General features: G+C 40.4%; 1 protein-coding gene across 4 annotated transcripts in view; it reads left to right on the forward strand.

The window, feature by feature from the left end:
- Nucleotides 1–19,280, forward strand: part of CFAP20DC (CFAP20 domain containing) — a 203,446-nt gene that overhangs the window by 51,445 nt on the left and 132,721 nt on the right. For all 4 annotated transcript variants that reach the window (XM_044452102.1, XM_044452103.1, XM_044452105.1 and 1 more), the window contains 2 exons: nt 13,153–13,267; nt 16,645–16,801. In XM_044452102.1, the coding sequence (XP_044308037.1) occupies nt 13,153–13,267; nt 16,645–16,801 (272 nt within the window). The remainder of the gene's footprint in view (nt 1–13,152; nt 13,268–16,644; nt 16,802–19,280) is intronic.

The raw sequence follows: 19,280 nt of genomic DNA on the forward strand, positions 1-19,280 counted from the left end.
TTGCACAAGAGGTTAAATTCCATGTTTCCAGGCATGTACCTTTGCTTTTCTGCCCTGTATCTTCTTTAGTTTTTATTTAGTTTTGACACTTTTTCCACATTCTGTAAATACACAAGTAAAGAAAATCCCTAGATTGATAATAGTGACTCATGATGTGTTCCATGGAGTTGAGTTTAGTGCCCTTGAGCTTACTGTTCCTATGTCCCTTTCTTGGGGTTACTGGGAGGCCCAATAATTCTTTAGAACTACATGCAGGAAGGACAGCAGCCTTCAATGCTTACAAATTCTGTCGCTTATATATTTCTTTCAGTCTCTTCCTCCCAGGACAGACAGCACCTTGTTCTGGGTTTTCAGCTCCAGCTACTTAAGATTATTAAGACAGGAGGAGGTAACTTAGCTTCTTACCTTTTCCCCAGGTTAGCAGCTAAACTTGCTAATGGGTCAACCACCAACACTTTCCCTGCTTCCTGAGCTCAAATGACCACCAGTGAGTCGTCATTATCATCTATTGATACAAATGACTTCCAGAGGGTGTGTTAGGCTTCACTTCTCATGGCTCTCAGTTTCTAGACAAAAAAAAAAAAAAAATTGAAAATGTTCAGAATCATGAAAGAACATGATCATAAGCTATCACAAAAATATTACACGTGTCACATGTGCATTTTTAATAGATTGATTATTCTTTGCTATTAATGAAACTGGTTAAGCATGATGTCTTAATTGGCTCATGGGGAACCTCCTCTGTGTGTTCCTTCATTAGCAGAGAAGAATGATTACTAGGGCTGTTGAACGTTTTCTTTAGCACATTATGTGAAACAGATTTTCTGTGATGAGAATGACATTGATTTTAAGATTTCTTGGTATCAACAAGATAAGGAAGACAACAGTAAGGTGAAGGGAGAGGCTAATTAACAAAGCAATAGGATGGATAAGAAAGGAGAGGGTTAACTGGTGACTGAACGCTACCAAAGAGAAGCTGTGGCAGACCACTATTGAGAGTTTTTTAAAATTATTGGCTACCTCGTTGGCGCAGTTTTATTTCTGCTGTTCTCCATTCTGTCATTTTAACATGAAAGTGACATGAAAACAAAACTGCAATCAAGACTGTTTGTCAGTGCTTTGATGTGTAGGGGTGGAACATGAAGTTTTGCAAAAAGAGGGCTTGGAAACGAAATCACAGTAAATGATATTTACAAATGTGTGAACTCGATTTGGACATGTAATTACACAAAGCAATTGCCATTTGGGAAGGGTGAAAATTGTAATTGCATGCTTAGAATGGCAGGCTACGACCCCAAGCCCACTCAGTTTCTAGAAGTCTTTGTATCTCAAACAAATAGTAAATGCAACTTCTGTACCCAATTAAGTGCATGTTTGTCTTTGTGTGATGAAGAAGCTCTTGGATATCAAAGTATTCTTATTAACTTATCAGATATTTTCAAAATATATTCTGTAATTCTCCGTGATCTGTGTGGATCACACATATGGACTCTGCACCTGCATGGAGCCCTTCCCCTTCCAGTACCTTGCATCCATGGGAGGGGCTCCCACCCATTCCATCAGTTGCTTTTCAACTGCCCCATGCCTGCCTGGATCAGAAAGTCCTCCCAACTTGAGTATTTCTTCAATGTATTTTTTATCTTTTCCTCTCTACCGCTTTTACTCCTTAGCTTCTTACTCAGCCACCATCTTTCCATGAATGTCATTTTCACGCTTCACTTATAAACTCCAAAAAGAAAAAAAACCTCTTTCCTACCCCCTTTCTCTCTGATCTTTGACATTCTTGTACCACTTCTCTCTCAAAAAGTCTGTCTGTTGTGCAGGTGAATCCCCTCTGCTCCACAGAGAGACACTTCCCCTGCCTTTCTGTTTGGGTGAGGGACACATCATTGAATCATGCCCTCATTGCCAGGCCTTCACAAAACAAGCCTGGAAACACAGGACCCTGGAAGCTATGGGTTTCTAATGCCTGATTGCATGGCCAGAAAAGGGCCAGACTTGGGGAAAAGATGGCCACTACCAGGTGGAAGTGTGGATGCCATGAGAGGCCCCATCTACCATCAGTGCCAATGGCCCAGTCAATCCCAAAAGGCCACTCAGACCCGAAAGACAGTTTGCTCCAGAGAGGGAGCCCCCTCTACTATTGACACCAAGTGACTGTTTGATCCCAAGAGCACTGAAACCCATGAGAGCATTCACTATTGAAATAGAGGCCCCCTCAGCCTTTGACACCAAGGGCCATTCGCTACCTAGAGACCATTACTGAGAGACAACCCCTATTGACTGTTGAAATTGAGGGCCACTCAATTCCTAGTTAAGTTACTTTGGCTCTGCTGTATTTTGTATATGTCCTGGGTTAAGTGATTTTTGCAGTCCCACTCGCATTTTCCAAGAATGTTTTATTTGCTGCTAAAACAGTATTTCAAAAAAATATTGAAAAGATAAGGAATTACTGTGAATCATTTCTCCAGTAATTTTTATAGGACAGTGTATTTTTTCAATTATCCTTGCATGTATCACCTGCAATGCTACAATCAGAAATTACTACTCCTAAACGAATAGCTTTATAAGTTTTAAGAATACTTTTAATGCATCTTCTTGAACACCTCCATGAAAGCAGTGAAATACGTTGATTCTTAAACTAGCATGAGAGAATATGACTACCAAAAAACCTTAGGCCAGTCTTAGTCTTATGATCTTGAAGAGACAGATTGTTCTTCTGCAGCAGTAGATGACATTATAGAAAGAAGAACAAAATGGAAAGGGTACTGCCAATAAACTAAGGAGGAGAAGCCAGCAAAATTAATTAGAAGCATAAATAGCCACATTTTTGGTTATAAATAAGCTGGTTCTGGAAAAGTTTCATCAGCTGACCATTGTGCACATTTATATTCATTATAGGATCTTGTCCATACAGAACAAATTAAAACCTGTTTTTCAGAATTACATGTTCTAAATCACCTAACACAAATTCCCAACACTTGGCTAAACAAATCATCATTCTATAAAACTGAGTTTAATTAATACTTTAAACTCAGATAAATAGGGATTGGAGTGGCCTATAATGAAGTTTTATAACACTCAGTGTTTTTCCTATATTCCAGGATAAAAGTTAAACAATATTATTGTGATTCAAACCCCTGTGACGATCCCAGTAGGCCTCTGCGACTCTTTCATGTGCAAAGTCTTTGGCTGTGTATGTGCAGGTGTGGAAACACTCTGCAAATATATGGGAATTCTCCACTTGTGTTCCTGAAATACAATTTGGCTTGTAGAAGTAGATAGATAAGTATTTGAGCACATGGAACTCCATATGAATATTGAACCTCCTGCTTCTGAGGCAGAGCAGCTATGTGCAGCATTAACCTCTTCTACTGGTGTACTGATGCTCAAAATCCTACAATCTAGGCTCCGGCAGTATGTGGACCGAGAACTACCAGAAGTACAGGCAGGATTTCGAAGAGGGAGAGGAACTAGAGATCAAATTGCCAACATATGCTGGATCATGGAGAAAGCTAGGGAGTTCCAGAAAAACATCTACTTCTGCTTCATTGCTAAAGCCTTTGATTGTGTGGATCACATCAAACTGTGCCAAGTTCTTAAAGAGATGGAACTACCTGACCATCTTATTTGTCTCTTGAGAAATCTATATGTGAGTCAAGAAGCAACAGTGAGAACTGGACACGGAACCACTGATTGGTCCAAAATTGAGAAAGGAGTTCAGCAAGGCTGTATACTGTCTCCCTGCCTATTTAACTTATATGCAGAGCACATCATGAGAAAGGCGGGTCTAGATGAATCACAAGTTGGAATTAAGATTGCTGGGAGAAATATCAACAACCTCAGATATGCAGATGATAACACTCTCATGGCAGAATGTGAAGAGGAACTAAAGAGCCTCTTGATGCAGGTGAAGGAGGAGAGTGCAAAAGTTGGCCTGAAACTCAACATTAAGAAAACTAAGATCATGGCATCCGGTCCTCTCACTTCCTGGCAAATAGATGGGGAAGAAATGGAGGTAGTGACAGATTTTATTTTCCTGGTCTCCAAGATCACCGCAGATGGGGACTGCAGTCAAGAAATTAAAAGATGCTTGCTCCTTGGGAGGAAAGCTATGGCAAATCTAGACAGCATACTAAAAAGCAGAGACATCACCCTGCCAACAAAAGTGTGTATAGTCAAGGCTATGGTTTTCCCAGTTGCAATGTATGGCTGTGAAAGTTGGACCATAAGGAAGGCTGAGCACCGAAGGATTGAGGCCTTTGAATTGTGGTGCTGGAGGAGACTCCTGCGAGTCCCTTGGACAGCAAGGCGATCAAACCAGTCAGTCCTAGAGGAGATCAACCCTGACTGCTCTTTAGAAGGCCAGATGCTGAAGATGAAACTCAAATACTTTGGCCACCTAATGAGAAGGAAGGACTCCCTGGAGAAGAGCCTAATGCTGGGAACAATTGACGGGAAAAGAAGAAGGGGACGGCAGAGGATGAAGTGGCTAGATGGAGTCACTGAAGCAGTTGACGTGAGCTTGAGTGGACTCCGGGGGATGGTGGAGGACAGGAAGGCCTGGAGGAATGTTGTCCATGGGGTCGCGATGGGTCGGACACGTCTTCGCGACTAACAACAACAACAACTGGTGTACTGTGTGAAAGTTGTTGCATTTTACATGTTTGCTGTTTCCATGTAAAACAAATGCTGCAAAGAGATGCTGTTTGGCTAAAGAAGGTGGAGTAAGTCAGTGAAGAGTTACTTACACATACTAGAATTTTCTTTTTAAAACTTCTCAGTACTGGACAATTGAAAAGCAACTTGAGAATTCAGTGAGGCAGGAGAACAAACATTTAGGAAGAAAGGGGGATTCAGTGTGCAAGCAGATCTGTAGTCCAAGCATTCCTGGATTCTGGCAATGTTCTGTTTATTAAACCATGAAATATATATCAGAGGGACTGGATGAATTTGTGAGGGAGAAGGCTATCAGTACCTGCTAGTACTGGTGGCTTTATGCTTCCTCCACTATCCGAGTCAGTGGGAAACATGAGTGAGAGGGTGCTATTCAGTCCAAAGGTCAGGGATGTACTGTTGTGCATCTAGAGTTTGAATCAGGCAGGGGTTTCCCAACATGTTCAGGAAGCAAGCCAAAAGTCTAGATATCTGATTAGTTTTCAGCTAAGCCAAAGACTGCAATAACAATTCTTGGTTTTTGCCACAAAGAGCAGGCTCTGACTGATCTAATTTATAGGTAAAGGTAAAGGTTTCCCCTTGAGGTTAGTCCAGTCATGTCTGACTCTAGGGAGTGGTGCTCATCTCTGTTTCCTAGCCGAGGGAGCCAGCATTTATCTGCAGACAGTCTCCGTGGCCATGTGGCCAGAATCCTCCTCCAGGTAGGACATGACAGCTGGCCAGGGAGCTGCAGTGGGTGCTACATCAGAGAATGAAGTTCTTTTATAGGGTCACAGTCAGGGCCCAATGTTATGAGGTAAATTATATCTCCCATTATAACCAGAAATGGTAGAGGGATAGTAAATTCTATGGCGGATACTTGGAAAATGGCTCAACCAATTGATTTGAAAATTGGCAATGTAGCAGAGGTTGATTCAGATATAATCTGTGCCAATGGTGCATGAAAAGTTTGAGAAATGGCTTATTTATAGGAGTTTAAATATTATGAGTTACCTCCAATAGTTTGACAGGTTTTGTCTGTTTTCTTTTTACATAGATTTTTCAGGGTTATGAGCCGATTTCTCTGTTTGCATAGCATCTTTCAGGAAAATATAGTGTCAGATCAAGGTAGGCTCTAGAGTAGGCCCTGAGTTCTTCTTTCCCTCTGCTTCTTTCCCCTGCCTCTATCCCTCTGCCTCTTAGAATCCTTCCCACAGGGAAGTTGATGTTCTGTGGGTAAGGAAGAGTTGCCAGTGGTGCACTTGTAATGTGGAATGTTAGCTTCAGTTGTGTAGACTCCATGTATCTGTCCCAATGAACAAAGTCTGGAACTTGTCCACCATTCTGTCACTGAAAGCTATCCACCTCCAAGATAGTAGTGATGCTGGAACTAACCAGAATACTGTACTATAAACATACCATCTAAATAAATCATCTTGCAAGGGCTTGGCTCCTAACAGCTGTAATATCTCATCTTTTTGGTGCTTCAGTGAACATGGAAAAGTATTGACGGAGTTAGCTGTTCCACAACAAAATAGATGATTTTGCCAAAGAAATAGGATGATGGGAGCCAAAACACAAGATGTAAACTACATTTGAGCATAGTGTCATCATGGGTGTGGTTCTCTGTAACAGGTTTTTGTCCTCTGGATAAGGCAAAGGTAGGCAACCATTCTGGGCCATGGGCGTGTTTAGCTAGAGGATACACTGTCTTAATCACCACCATGGGAGTAGTGGTAATCTGTCAAAAGACAAGGAAATGGACAGAGAGCCAACACAATTAAAAAGTCTTCAATCTCACAGTTAATTAAGAAAAACCTTCCACATCAGTACCAACTGCTAGTAAGAAAGATTTTCTTCTCTTTTTTTTAAGTGGGAGAGGCAAGGCACCATTTTGGGTTCCAAGAAAGGTATCTTGGAACCAGCAGGTACTTTTTGCCTATCACTTTGCCCAGGTATGGCATGAACAAAATGAAGTTAAACCTAAATATGTCCTCCTTTTGTGTTGAGAGCTCCTGAAGCAGTGCATAAACTTTCTTGAGCCTTATAATCTCATGGACCATGAATCGAATGCACTTGAGGATTTCCAGTGTACCATCATTCCATTTTCTGTATTTTGATGACTTTCATTCTGGTTGTATTTACCAGGATACAAAAATACGATTCAATAAGTTTTAGAGGTCCTCTGTAGGTGTTCAGGACCATCACTGAAAGGTGATCTTACTTTGCATTTTGATCAATATACATGCTGAATATTTTAGAACAAAGTGAAAACATTGTAAGAGCTAAAAAGCCGAATGAACTAATAATACACAGTCAAATTCTGTTGCTCTTTTATTCCGAGTTCATTTTAAGCTTTGAAGAGAGCATTAACAAACTGCTGTAAATTGTCATATATACAAGAACAAAATGAATAGGTAATCTGTGTCAATGAGTATATCTGTACTTTTGGGTAGTTGTTGCCATTTTAACTCTTGTTCTTGCTGCATTTGCTATCATGAGGAAAATAGTCAATCAGAGTTGAAGCTATGAAATAGAATTGAAAATTGAATTGAAAATTGAACTGAAAAGTAATTTTGCTTTAAAATGTTTTGCAAATGTAGACATTAAGTGTGAAATGAATGCAGTTAATGACCATAGCCGGAAGAGTTATGCACCTGGTGATCAGAGGGATATTATTATAAATGAGGTTGATTTTTCCTGTTGACTACCTCATTCTTTCTCAACATGGTCTCATTATTTTTCTATCACACATCTGACCTCTTAGATATGAATACTCAAGCACTGACATGATAAAAATACATTAACTTTTATAGAGCTTTTAAACATTCTCTGGTGTTAAGAGCCATATAGTCTTGTGATTTCAAAAGTTTCATATAGGGTGCCCTGCCTTTTAAATGTAAAAATAAGTGCCATCAAAATATATGCATTTCCCAGAAATGTTTTTTTTTTCTTTTTACCCCAGAAGCATTTACTTTTGGCTAGAATCCTATATAATAGACTACCTTACAAACATTTGTCTAAAACAGAGCTATTTGGTGTAGTACATATTCCCTAGAAGTGTACTTTGGTCATAGCTTTATACTTTTCAAAGAAAAAGAATTTAAAGATTATCATTTGGAAGTTGAATCAGTTTGATTCCCATAGAGGCATTCTAAGAGACATGCTGTAACAATGCAGTGACCTAGAAACCTGCTATGGGAAGATGAAATTTGACAGCTACACTCAGGAAGAAATAAAACGTTTGGAGAAGAAAGTTACCAGAATAAACTTCACTACCACATTAACTTGAATAAATGTTAAAGATACTACACAAGCAAGTGGACATAAATTATTGTGAAAGTTAAGTAACTCTTAAGATTTAAAATAAACAGAGCATATGAAAAACAAGTATTGGAATCCTGTTTGGGAGGCTTGAGGAAATGCAGGCTAGCAAAGTTGACAAGTAATAAAATAAGGTTCTTATTTCCCAAAAATCATAGCTGAGGTCTTTGGGAAAAAAGATCTAATAGTTAAAGCATTCATATTCCGTGAAAATAATTCATATATCAGCAGTTAGAAAGAAATGTTTTAAATATGAGAGGAAGCTAAAGACCTAGAGGACATTCTACCTGTCCTCACATAATCTAACATCACTTCTCATAGAATTCAGCCTCTCTCCTGAGAAAGACAATGGCAGTGGTCCTGACTGCTCTGCTCTGCTCTGTTTTGCTCCCAGCTCAGAAAAGTCACTGGGTAAGATGCTTTACTCTTCAAGGTCAATGCTCATTGTAAATGATTCTTTTCAAAGCTTAAAAGACGTGTTTTGCTTGCAACTACTATATATCTGCATCTTCATTGTTCTTATATCATGAAATGCAAATATTGCTTCAGATTTTAAAATGGAAGATAAAAGAAATCCGAAAGAAATCCATGATATCAAAGTCTTACAGTTCCCTAGGTGACACTTCATCACTAGCATATGGCATGCAATATGTAAGCTGTAGATTTATGATTTTGGTAAATACAAAAATCCTGTATCATCTCTCTAGATAAGACAATTCTTTGACATTGTGATCTTAATAAAAGGACTCCTAGAATCACAAGTGGCTGTCCTTAAATGCAGTTTTCTGAAGGGTTAAAAGCTGTAGTTAATGGTGTTCTTGAAACTTCAGTTAAGTGTGCGCTGCAAATTAAATGGCACTTGCTAGCCAGGACTGTGTTTTCATCTTTCCAAAGCTTCTGTCTTATACATAGTTACTCAAGAGTATGATTCAATAAGGCTTACATGAGTAATCATTTATAGGACAGATGTATTTTTACACCCTTTCTCTTTTATTTGTTATCTGTCAACTGAGCATCTAAGAAAGCCCCACCATCAACCTGATTTTCAAGAGGAGAAGGAAGAGAAGTTATACAAGAGTTGGTATATTTCAAAGAATGCAAAATATTAACTATGTTGTGACTAGTTGGAACCTCCAGTGCTATTTTGGATGACCTATTTTGGATGACCTAAGGCATACTAAGTTCAGTAGGGTAGAGGCATCACCAGCGCCTTACTGTGCTTGTGTTTCATAGCCTCCCTATTGCATTTTAGGTTAGGGATCTGATTAAGCAATCTGGAACAATGGTCAGTTTATCAAACCCACTGCTCACACATGCATGAACACACACACACACCCCTTACCTTATCTGGAGTATGGGAGTGAAGGACTAGATGTCATAAGGAAATGGACTACTGTGGTAATACCACATACTTATATTTAAATCCCACCATTTGATAATCAGAGATGTGATCTCTTTGGATATGAAAAGTGCACTCCTGGATTTAATAACTTGTGCATATATTTAAAACCTTAAGGTCTTGGAACTACATAAATAATCAGGTGACTGATACGTTATTTAATTTATACTCCAACTTTCAGATCCAAGGTTCTTTTTCATGGGCTCTGTGCAGCACACTCGTGGACTCTGTGCCTGTGTGGAACCTGTTATCAGGAAGATTCTACAGCTGACAGAGCTTTGGCAGGAACCCTACCCCATTCTCAGTGTCACTATATAAAAGGAGTTCCTGTCCATTCCCTCAGTTTTTCTTTGACTGCCATTGTGATGCCTCAGGAAGGTCTGTTTCTTCTTGTAAGTCACAGCTTTTCCTTATATCTCACTTCTTTATTCTTTCTAGCAACTCATTACTCCGTTTTTCATCTTTCCTTGTGATTTTCCCCCCTACCTCACTGTTCTTTTACAAAAAGAAAAAAATCCTTTCTCCTCAGAGTTCCCTTTTTGTTCCTTTCTAAATCACCCTTCTTGTCCGATGGCACTCAGGATGTCTTTAGAAAATGCATCTCTTGTGGGTGCAAACTCCCACCAACTGATGGAAACTCCCCCTGCCAACTTTGCCTGAGAAAAAGCCACATCATGGATTCCTACTCATTATCAGGCCTTCATCAAGCAGGCACAAAGAAACAGAGAGAACTGCTTACAAACAGAGCTGTGAAGCAAGGTCCTGTGGGTGGTAGACTCTTTAAAACTTGTTGAGTACTTGCCTGCCTCAAAGACCCCAGCACCCCTCCCACTCTGCCTGTCGCGGGCTGACCGGCCAGCCAGTCAGCCTGGACAAACGGCGCGAAAAAGTTTAAAGAAAGAAAGAAAGACTGCAGTCCAGAAATCGGTTACAAAGCATGCTCGGTTTAGTTGCAGGGGGAGAACAACAAAGAACTTCTTCTCCCAAAGTTTTTTCTTCTTCCTCCCCCGTCACCACCGGCATCTGCTTTTATTACTTCACAGTTTTACAAAGGTATTTGCATACTGCCAATTGGCCTTCGAGTAAAAGCAGCCAACACCTTAATGCTTAGGTTACAAGCCTTATATGGTTACAAGCCTTATATGGTTACATAGGTAAATTACAATACTCTTGGTCTTCGTGGCGTACGTGAGTACAGCATAACCCAGCAATGAATTCCCACACTGCCTGCTGTGGCCATGGCTCTAACTATGGGCCAGACTGCACCACCATTGCCAGGAAGTGTCCAAGGTCAAGAAGTTGGCTGAAAGGGCCAAAGGGACCATATTGGTGAAAGCAGCTAGATCCAAAGGCCACAAGCTGCACTGGAAGATTCACCACACTGATTTAACTTGCCCACCACCATTGGAACTGACTGTGTGTGAATCCTGTAGTAGCAAGATAAGAACTGGTCTTGACAACATCAGCATTGGAAGAAGAAATCCAGGATACATCACTTCAACCGGAATCCATTCCTCCTGCCACAGCCTCAGTCGTGACTACATTTCAGCTAAAGCATACCTCCCGGAGTGTTGGTTCTGATCAAGATAGTCAACAGCTTGCACAGGCACCCTGTTGCCACCACTTCCCAAATCCAACAGCTCCTTGCTTTCATTGCAGCAACAGTTGCAGTTGTCCCATTAGCTGGGCTCCAGATGTGTCTCCTATAGCTGTGGTTCATCTGCGCATTCCACCCCACAGTCAGCCTTTGAAGGACCTGACTTCAGATCCCAGAATCCTTCTAGATGAGCCTCAGTGGTGAATGTATCAGTTCAAACTCATCAAGGAAATTCCCTTTGCCTTTCCTGAGCCAGCTTTCACAGTGACCACAGATGCCTTCATGTTCTGATGGGGAGCCACTGTAGTCCTTTGTAAATCAGAGGGACTTGGAACAAGTTCAGAGCTGCAGTCAGCCTTCTCCCCTGCCTGATGCAGCAGGCAGTGGCAGCACTGGGCACAGGAGAGGGGTTCTGTTAGTGGCTGTGGCAGATGTCTTTCCTGGGGATACAAGTGACCAACCTTCTTTCCCTGTTCAGTGCAAGTGACAGGGACAGCCTTGGGCATGGAAGAGGGTTGTTGCCTGCACAGCATGTGGGGTTTGATTCCTGGCAAGTGAACTGCAAGTGCTCGGAACGCTCACCAGGAATTTGGACTCAAGGCTGCTTCAAGGTAGACAGGAGTCCATGGAGCAGAGTCCAAAGAATCTGACAAATTCCCAACCCCCAATAGATTCCTTGCACATCCCTAGGCCCACTCTGAAAGGTTATCGGGAAGTTCAAGCACCTTTACCTTAATGCAGTATGTTTGACAGTTGTCATCCCTATAGCAAAATTAGAATTTCCTCTTGTACACAGAAAGTAGTTTTTCACCCCACTGAGGGGGTGGGTGTCATTCCAGTGCCAATGTACAGTTCCCACATGATAGCTTCGAATTTGGAAGGACCTGGTCTTTTCCTCATACATTCAGATCTTCTGTCAGACCTTCTGTTAGAGCTGACCTAAATTGTTTTTAATAGACAAGTGGAACTTGCAAAGAATGTTGCTATACTAAACGCTGCTGTTCAGGATTCTACCCATTCCATTTCCCCTCTCCCCACTGAAGTTTGTGGTTCCTGTCCTCCATTGGTTAGTCAACATTTTGTGTCCACTGAACATGTTCAGGCCTCATTGAGCTCTTTTACCCGCCCCAAGGTTATTTTACTAAATATATAATTTACCTCTGCAGACCTTGATGTTCCTCTCATGGTGTATGGGTGCTCCATTTTGCCTAAGTAATGACACCTAAATCCTGAACATCAGAAAAGTTGGGAATGATTGAGGGAAAGCTATATTTTTCAACACAAGTTTAAAATTGTAAAAATGTCTTCACATCTTTTCCTTAAAAAGAGGAAAGCGGACAGTAGGAATTGCCAGTCTGATGGAAACAGGTCAATAACATAACAACTGAATCAATTTCCAGGTCTAAAGATATATATCGTAATAGTGAGCCATTTTCTGTAGGGAGAAATCTGGAGAGAAATTAAGCCAGCTTGCGAATACTTAGAAGCCACAAGGAAGCAGAGCATACAAAGAAGACTTTTGGTTCAATTTAAATCAAAGCTGATTGTGACTGGAGTCTAAATCTATCAGTGGTGTTCAGATCCTGTGTCCTAGGTGTCACTGGAGTAACAACCTGAACAGTTAGCAATAACCCTGTGTGTTATTAATGCAGGTTTGGAGATATGTGCTTAGGAAGTGAAACTGACATACTATGTTCTGTGTCTATCTTTAGCGGACAAAGAGCCCATATGAAATGGCAGGTGCATTTTTAGAAAAAGAAAACCTATAATGATTTCCTTTTTAGTGGGGAGACAGCATGTCCCAAGATAACACAAGCTTAAGGGGCTGAAAGAATCATGATTATTAAAGGCTAGTGGCTTCTCAGTTCATACAAATTGAATTCTTTCATAGGTTGAAGTGCTATGGAAATCTAGTGGAGAGTGCAGAGCACTGAAATAAAATTAGCATGTAAAGTGATTTTATATATTTGGGCTTGTAGCCACTAACTTTGAATTTGAGAGGGAAATCTCATTACTTATCTTGTATAAGGGGTAATACTTAAATTCTCCATTTGCTGTCCTCAATATGAAGATTCTGCATATGAATGATAGTTTTCTGTGGTTGCCCAGAGATAGTAGTTATTGAATTGATGGAGATCTATCTCTGTCCCTCCCTACTTTCACCTTTCTTTTACAGGATAACTGATTTAAGAAACATTAAAAGAAGATTGTATTTATCAACGATCCACAAGGAATTGTCTGTAACTCCTCTACATGCAAAAATCCCTCTCTTTATGATCAAGCGCAAAATTGTAGGTACCTTTCCTGCCTTGCTTAAAATGTCAATGTATGTGTTAACTTTTTCATAACACTTAAATATCTGAAGGGACCTGCTAAAGTTGGTCACAACCCCCCCTCCACACACACACCTCTCCCAGCCCTTGATTTAAGTGTATGTGCTAAGAAAATAAAACTGACATGCCCTTGAATATAAGATGTTGACTGGTTCGCTGCACAGTGGTGATATGGAATTAATAGTGTACATGTATGTGTATGCTAAGTATTCCATAGATATTTCTGTGAAATAAAGGTATAATCAAGCATTTGAACAAGAAGTGTTACCATGAATCCTGTTTACCATATTCAGGATAGAGAAAAAGTGAATTTGAAGCAAGGATGAGTGCTAGAGTGGATGAGAGCCTTCCAAAGATTCAGGTACAATCCTGCCTTCCTCAGTTCTTCATGCCAGAAGTGGGAATCATATGAAATAGAGGAGGTGATCCCTCTACAAGACAAGACTACATCTCCATGTAGTATGAGATGTTGCTTCACCGGCTTTTGAGCCACACTAGTATTAGTGTAATGCTAAGCCTAAATCTCAGATAAGGACTTTTTGTTTGTGTACTTTTTTTGTCATTTGAAAAGGAATTCTCAGGATCATTTTTATTTTATTTATTTAAAGTTTCTATTTATGGAATTTAAACATCCTGGTTAATATTTCATTCACTATGTATCATCTCTATTTATTACATTCCATGTGCACATTTTGGAATTCCATCCCTAACTTCTGGAAACAACCACTGTTTTGATCTAGTTCGTTTCCTTATTGGCCTGCACTGGCCATCACTTTGTCAGAGAAGTTGTCAGAAGAACATATTAATGTTTCCTTTTCAGAATGAATGTTAAACCTGCCCTCAAAATTTGTAAAAAGCTCCAAGTGTGACTATATATTGATTCTTAAATTTCTACCTCTGTTATAAATACACATATGTCAACACCCAGCAAGTAACATTTATGCACATATTATTTTCTAATGACAGATAATATATGGATGTGTGTCTGATATGTATCTCTCCTTCATCTCCGAAGTCTGAATTGTTTAGAATACTAGCGATTCCCCTGCTTGCTATCTCTTTACATATACCCTGACTTGCATTCTAAAACTATCTCCAGAGCAGTGAATTCTCCAGAAAGTCCAAGGTACAAAAACAACATAAAATCCAGATTCTGTCCAAAGAAGAGCCTAATTGTCCAGCTTGTATAAATTAAGCAACTAAAGCGAATTGGTATATATTTGTTTGTTAGGAACAATTTCTTCAGTTAGTCATGGAACAAGAATAAGGAATGATGCCGTGAGGTCCCTCAAGAGAAACTCTTCTGTTGCTCTAAAGAGTTCACCAAGCCTTGCCCATACCCTTTGAAGTCAATGGTTTGTTGTCAGATCATGTGGCTGCTTTGACATGCTTAAGGGAAAAAAACCCTGAAATTCTAGGGAAGCAGAATTTGACACCTCAAACCAAATCCTATTTTTTCTGATTCTTTTCAGAATTCAGTATTCTTGCCATCATGTCTGAGGCTTCAAACCTGATAATTCCCAATATGAGTAGGCAAGTTGTCCCACAGGGAAGAACTCACAAATAAACACATACCTGCATAAAAATATATACATTATACAGACAATTCGACCATCCTTCCTTGTAAGAAACAAATGTTCCTTTGTCTCTTGTTGACAAAGATCAGATGATGTGTTACTGGAAAGTTCATTGTGCACTGCTATAGACAAACTGAGTTTGATGTCATAAGGGATACCCATCATCCTTGGAATGATACAGTGAAATCATGCATATTCAGTAGTCTGGGCAAAGGTTACCTGCTCTTTTATGGCTTGAGGCCACATGTGCCACCATCATGATTCCCTTGCTTAGACAGGTGTGTTGTGACATCAGAGTTGATCAACCAGGTGGTGCAAAGGGAATTGCATTAAGTATAGGATCGAGGCAGAGGAGAAGAAAACAAGCAGGAAGAGGGAGGAGAAGAGTGGAAAGCAACTACAGAATTGGTTGTGCTGATTGTCCCTCTATTAAGTTTACGGTTAACATCATTACCCCCAGGTTTCTCAATCCTGAACGCAGTTAATGTGGAAGCATGATTCATTGATTTCAAGTATAAAAACCATGTTAAAATTTCAGATTGATGGCAACTATAGGCTAATTCTGTGGCTGCTTGACTTCAGGGTTGTGCTTTAGCAAAACATGTATGGAGTTGAGCCTCACTAACACTCATGAAGACAAATTTTTACAAGCTCCACTTGTGCCAGGACTTCTCTCTGCCTGTGGTCATAGTACTTGGCTATTTCTTTTAATAACAATGTTGTAACCTATTCAAGCCAGTTTCTATGGTAGCATTGAAATACCATCCCTTTTTAACAGCTTTTTCTTCTACCTTGTTATGGCAGAGCTGCCTGGTAGCCTCAGGCTGTATGTGGTGCAAACATTAATGCAGTATAGCCTTCCAAGTGTTTGGTACAATTCCTGTTTTGTGACTTGCCAGGAACTAGAAATATAGGAGACTTAACTAAACACAGGGCTTTACTAGATTGCCATTCTTTCCATATACAGAACCTGGATGAGTTGTTCCTGAACATGTGTTTTCCAGCTGCTATTTCTATTGCAGTCATTGATTTCTTTCTTTTAATCTAATATGCTGTCGCTTAAAGCAAATTTGGAAGTGGCAAGTCCTCTAAAGGTGAAACACTTCAAAGAAAGCAAAATGAGAATTCAAATGGCTAGCAGAGTTCCTTGATGTTATAGAAGTATAATTCCTAGAGGAAACTATGAGGGTTGCATTTGAATTTTGTTTAATTCCAAATGTTAATACTGAAATTCTGTAAAAAGATGCCAACGTAGTTTGCCTTCTCAAGCAAAGCAATGAAGCTATTGCTACCACCTCCTTACGTGACCATTCATTTCTGCCCATGCTCCTGCTTCTACCTTGTGTGGGCTCTCCCACTCTCACCTTGCACCGCAGCTTGGGGAATTCCAGTTGGCCAGGCAAGTGAGAGCCGCCAACCTCCCATGCAGGTGGGGAGATAGGAAATGCAGGCTACCACCACCACTTTCAGTAAGAAAAAGTGGTAACAGCTGGCAGTGCACCCAGCAGGTTGCTTTGAGAGAGCCTTGCCAGTTGCTTACCTTCTGCAGCAAATGCCACAGTGCAGGAGTTGCTGGCAGTGCTTTCTAGCGCGTGTGCTGGAGGTGGCAGGTAGACACCGATGGGCTCTCTGGGCAGGGCAGCAGTGGTAGTGACGCAGTTCACGACTCTTCCTGCTGTGTTGCCTGATGCAGGTCTATCAGCCCATGTAATCGTAGGGCTAAACCTGTTTGACTAAACTTGTTCTATTTTTTCCTAGTGGTGTAATCTATGCATTGACTTGGTAGCTTTCACTAGTGGGATATTCAAAGGAGCTGTTTTCCAGTCATTGGATGGCATCGTTATTTCTGCTAACTGTAAACTGCGGAAGATCTTCACGCTGAAGTCAGTGCCCCTGGACACAGCTGACCAAGATGGTATGTTTGCTTAGCCCTCCTGGAACCCCATTCCAGTCATGCCACAGAATTCCAGGCTTGTGCATCAAGCATCTATGATGTATTATTTCAGCATTTAGATGATCCCATTGTAATTAATGAGAGCACAGGTCATGCACAGCTGTGACTCATGGGCTGTCAATGACATTAGCAAAGCATGGTTACAGTGTGGGCAGGTACTTTCATTTTTATAAAGCATCACCTTCATTAAAACCACATTGTGGAAAAAGTTCCATCTTTAAATTAGCATACAAAACTGCTAATAATCTGGCAAGCTACCTTCAGGTAAGTATTTCATTAAGTAATTTGAAAGAGAGCTTGTTATTTAATTATCAAAGGGTTCTTCTGCTGAGAGATGTCATTTTCTCAAGGTGGCTTCTAAAGGGAAAACTGCCAAGACTATCCACATAAAATGCAGCTATTACTGGGAACTGGACATGTGAAGAAAGAAAACTATAGAGTTGATAATGGGCTGTACATAACTCAATTCCCATTTTTGTTACAATGTATTTAGAAAATAAGCCCTATTGCGCTCCATTCTTACTTTAAAAATAATCTTCACAATTTCTAAAAAATAGGAGTCAGTGTTTTCTCTGCAACTCTGCTTTACAGTACCTGAGCTAAATTTCATGCAGTCAAATAATAGTGCCATCTCCCACCCCCATGGTTTACTAATCAGCCATTCTGTATCCTCTGCAAAAGGAAGCAGTAAGAAGCTGTTGGCAGAAAAGAGTTTGGAAGCTTTGTATTTCTTCTCTCCCAGTCATTTGTCTAAACTGTGGATTTTCTTGTTTTGCTGTTTGCACAGTTTCTGAAGTTTTTGTTTCATTTCAGCCATTTAAAGGCATTCTTAATAGCACTCTGCTTATGGCACACTCTAGATTGCATAGGCTCATTGGTGGAGGTGAGCCAGGTAGATACCTGTCTTTTGAGGCAAGAGTTTTCTTTCCTTTTGACTTTCTGATCCTACAGCCATAACCTGCTTATACTAATTTGACAATTTTCCCTTAAAAAAAAAACCTTAGAGTCTTTAGGGATGTGCAAGGAATTCAGTTTGTGGGATGGGAATCTGTCAGAATTCCTCAGCTTGACTCTCTAGTCTCCAGCCCACCTTTCTGCGCAAGTCTGCCTCACACTGAGCATTTGCGTGGGCATTCAGCAAAAAAGGAGTTTGAATAGAATTCTGCTTCTGCACATGCAACTTTCAGCCTTTGCATACATTGCTCAAAGATATATGTAATTTATATATTTTGTCTGAAGTATTATGTGCTTTGTGTATTAGAGCAAGGAATTACGTACTTTGCACAAAGATGCTATTAGTGAGGGCTCACAGACTTGATATCAGTTTAGCTTGGTTCCTGGCCAAAGCCGAGTGCTGGAAAGAAATCCCACAGGTGCAAGATAGTTAGATTCTGGCTTGATCTTCACATCCCTAGAATCTTTTTTCAATAAATCTATTCCTGCTGAGGAAATACTGGTCCTTTCTGGAGACATGGCATACACAAGTGAATGTGATGTCTTGACTTGAGCTTGGGCTTGAGAAACTCATTAATTTTTTTTTTGAATGATCAGAAAAATGTCATTGCCAGTTCAAATCCAGGAATCACTACTGCTATTGAAAATGAGGTTTCCAATAACCTCCCCCCCTTCCAGTGAACTCTTGTCACCGACCCTGTCATCTCCTTTCCTCTTTAGTTGCCTGACATGGTGTTAGCTATAGCTCAAACAACAGAGAGGCTTAAGAGACACTTGGAAGCCTAAGCAGCTTTTTTGCTTAGTACACAGAATGCCTGCATGCCAACAACCAGGGAACCATAGAAGATCATGGGATCTAGGAAGCTAGCATTCCAATTATGAAGATATAGAGACATAGATAGACCCTGTCAAGTCCTCAGATCCCCCATGCTACTGCTGTTGTTACTTCTGCGGTCATTATCATTTCCAGGCTGGATAAATGGAAACAAGGTGGAGAACACTTTAGCATACCAGGTTAGACAGATTTATATCCTGTACTGCTGCCTCCCTCAGACTTTGGTGCCATCATTACCTCAAATGTGTAAGTGCTTCTGAGATGAATGTGTAGGAACAGCAGTGAATTTCCTCTCGTTGGAGGGCACCCTAAGTGAGCTCTTGCAAACATCTGGGATTTAAAACAGAACGGAGCCTTGTTTGCTACAGAGAAGAAAGGCTGACCACAGGCATTCTTGTAGGCCATCACTGGAAGAGGACACTATTTTAGATTATTTCCTGCAGTTACAGTCTCCCTGAAACCAGGTGGAGAATTTTTGATGTTCCTAGTAGGAAGTAAATATGTCTTGATTTAAATACATAATACTTTGTCAACTGGGCCAACACTCTGATCCAATAGTTTAAAAAAAATGATACCGTGGAGATGGCATTTAATTTTGTGTTTTTTTTCTCCAGGTGATTTGAATGAGTAAGGCTTTGGCTTTCCAGGACC

The sequence above is a fragment of the Varanus komodoensis genome, unplaced genomic scaffold (genome assembly GCF_004798865.1).
Source record: "Varanus komodoensis strain SLA01 unplaced genomic scaffold, ASM479886v1 scaffold6_4, whole genome shotgun sequence".
NCBI classification, from domain to species: Eukaryota; Metazoa; Chordata; class Lepidosauria; order Squamata; family Varanidae; genus Varanus; species Varanus komodoensis.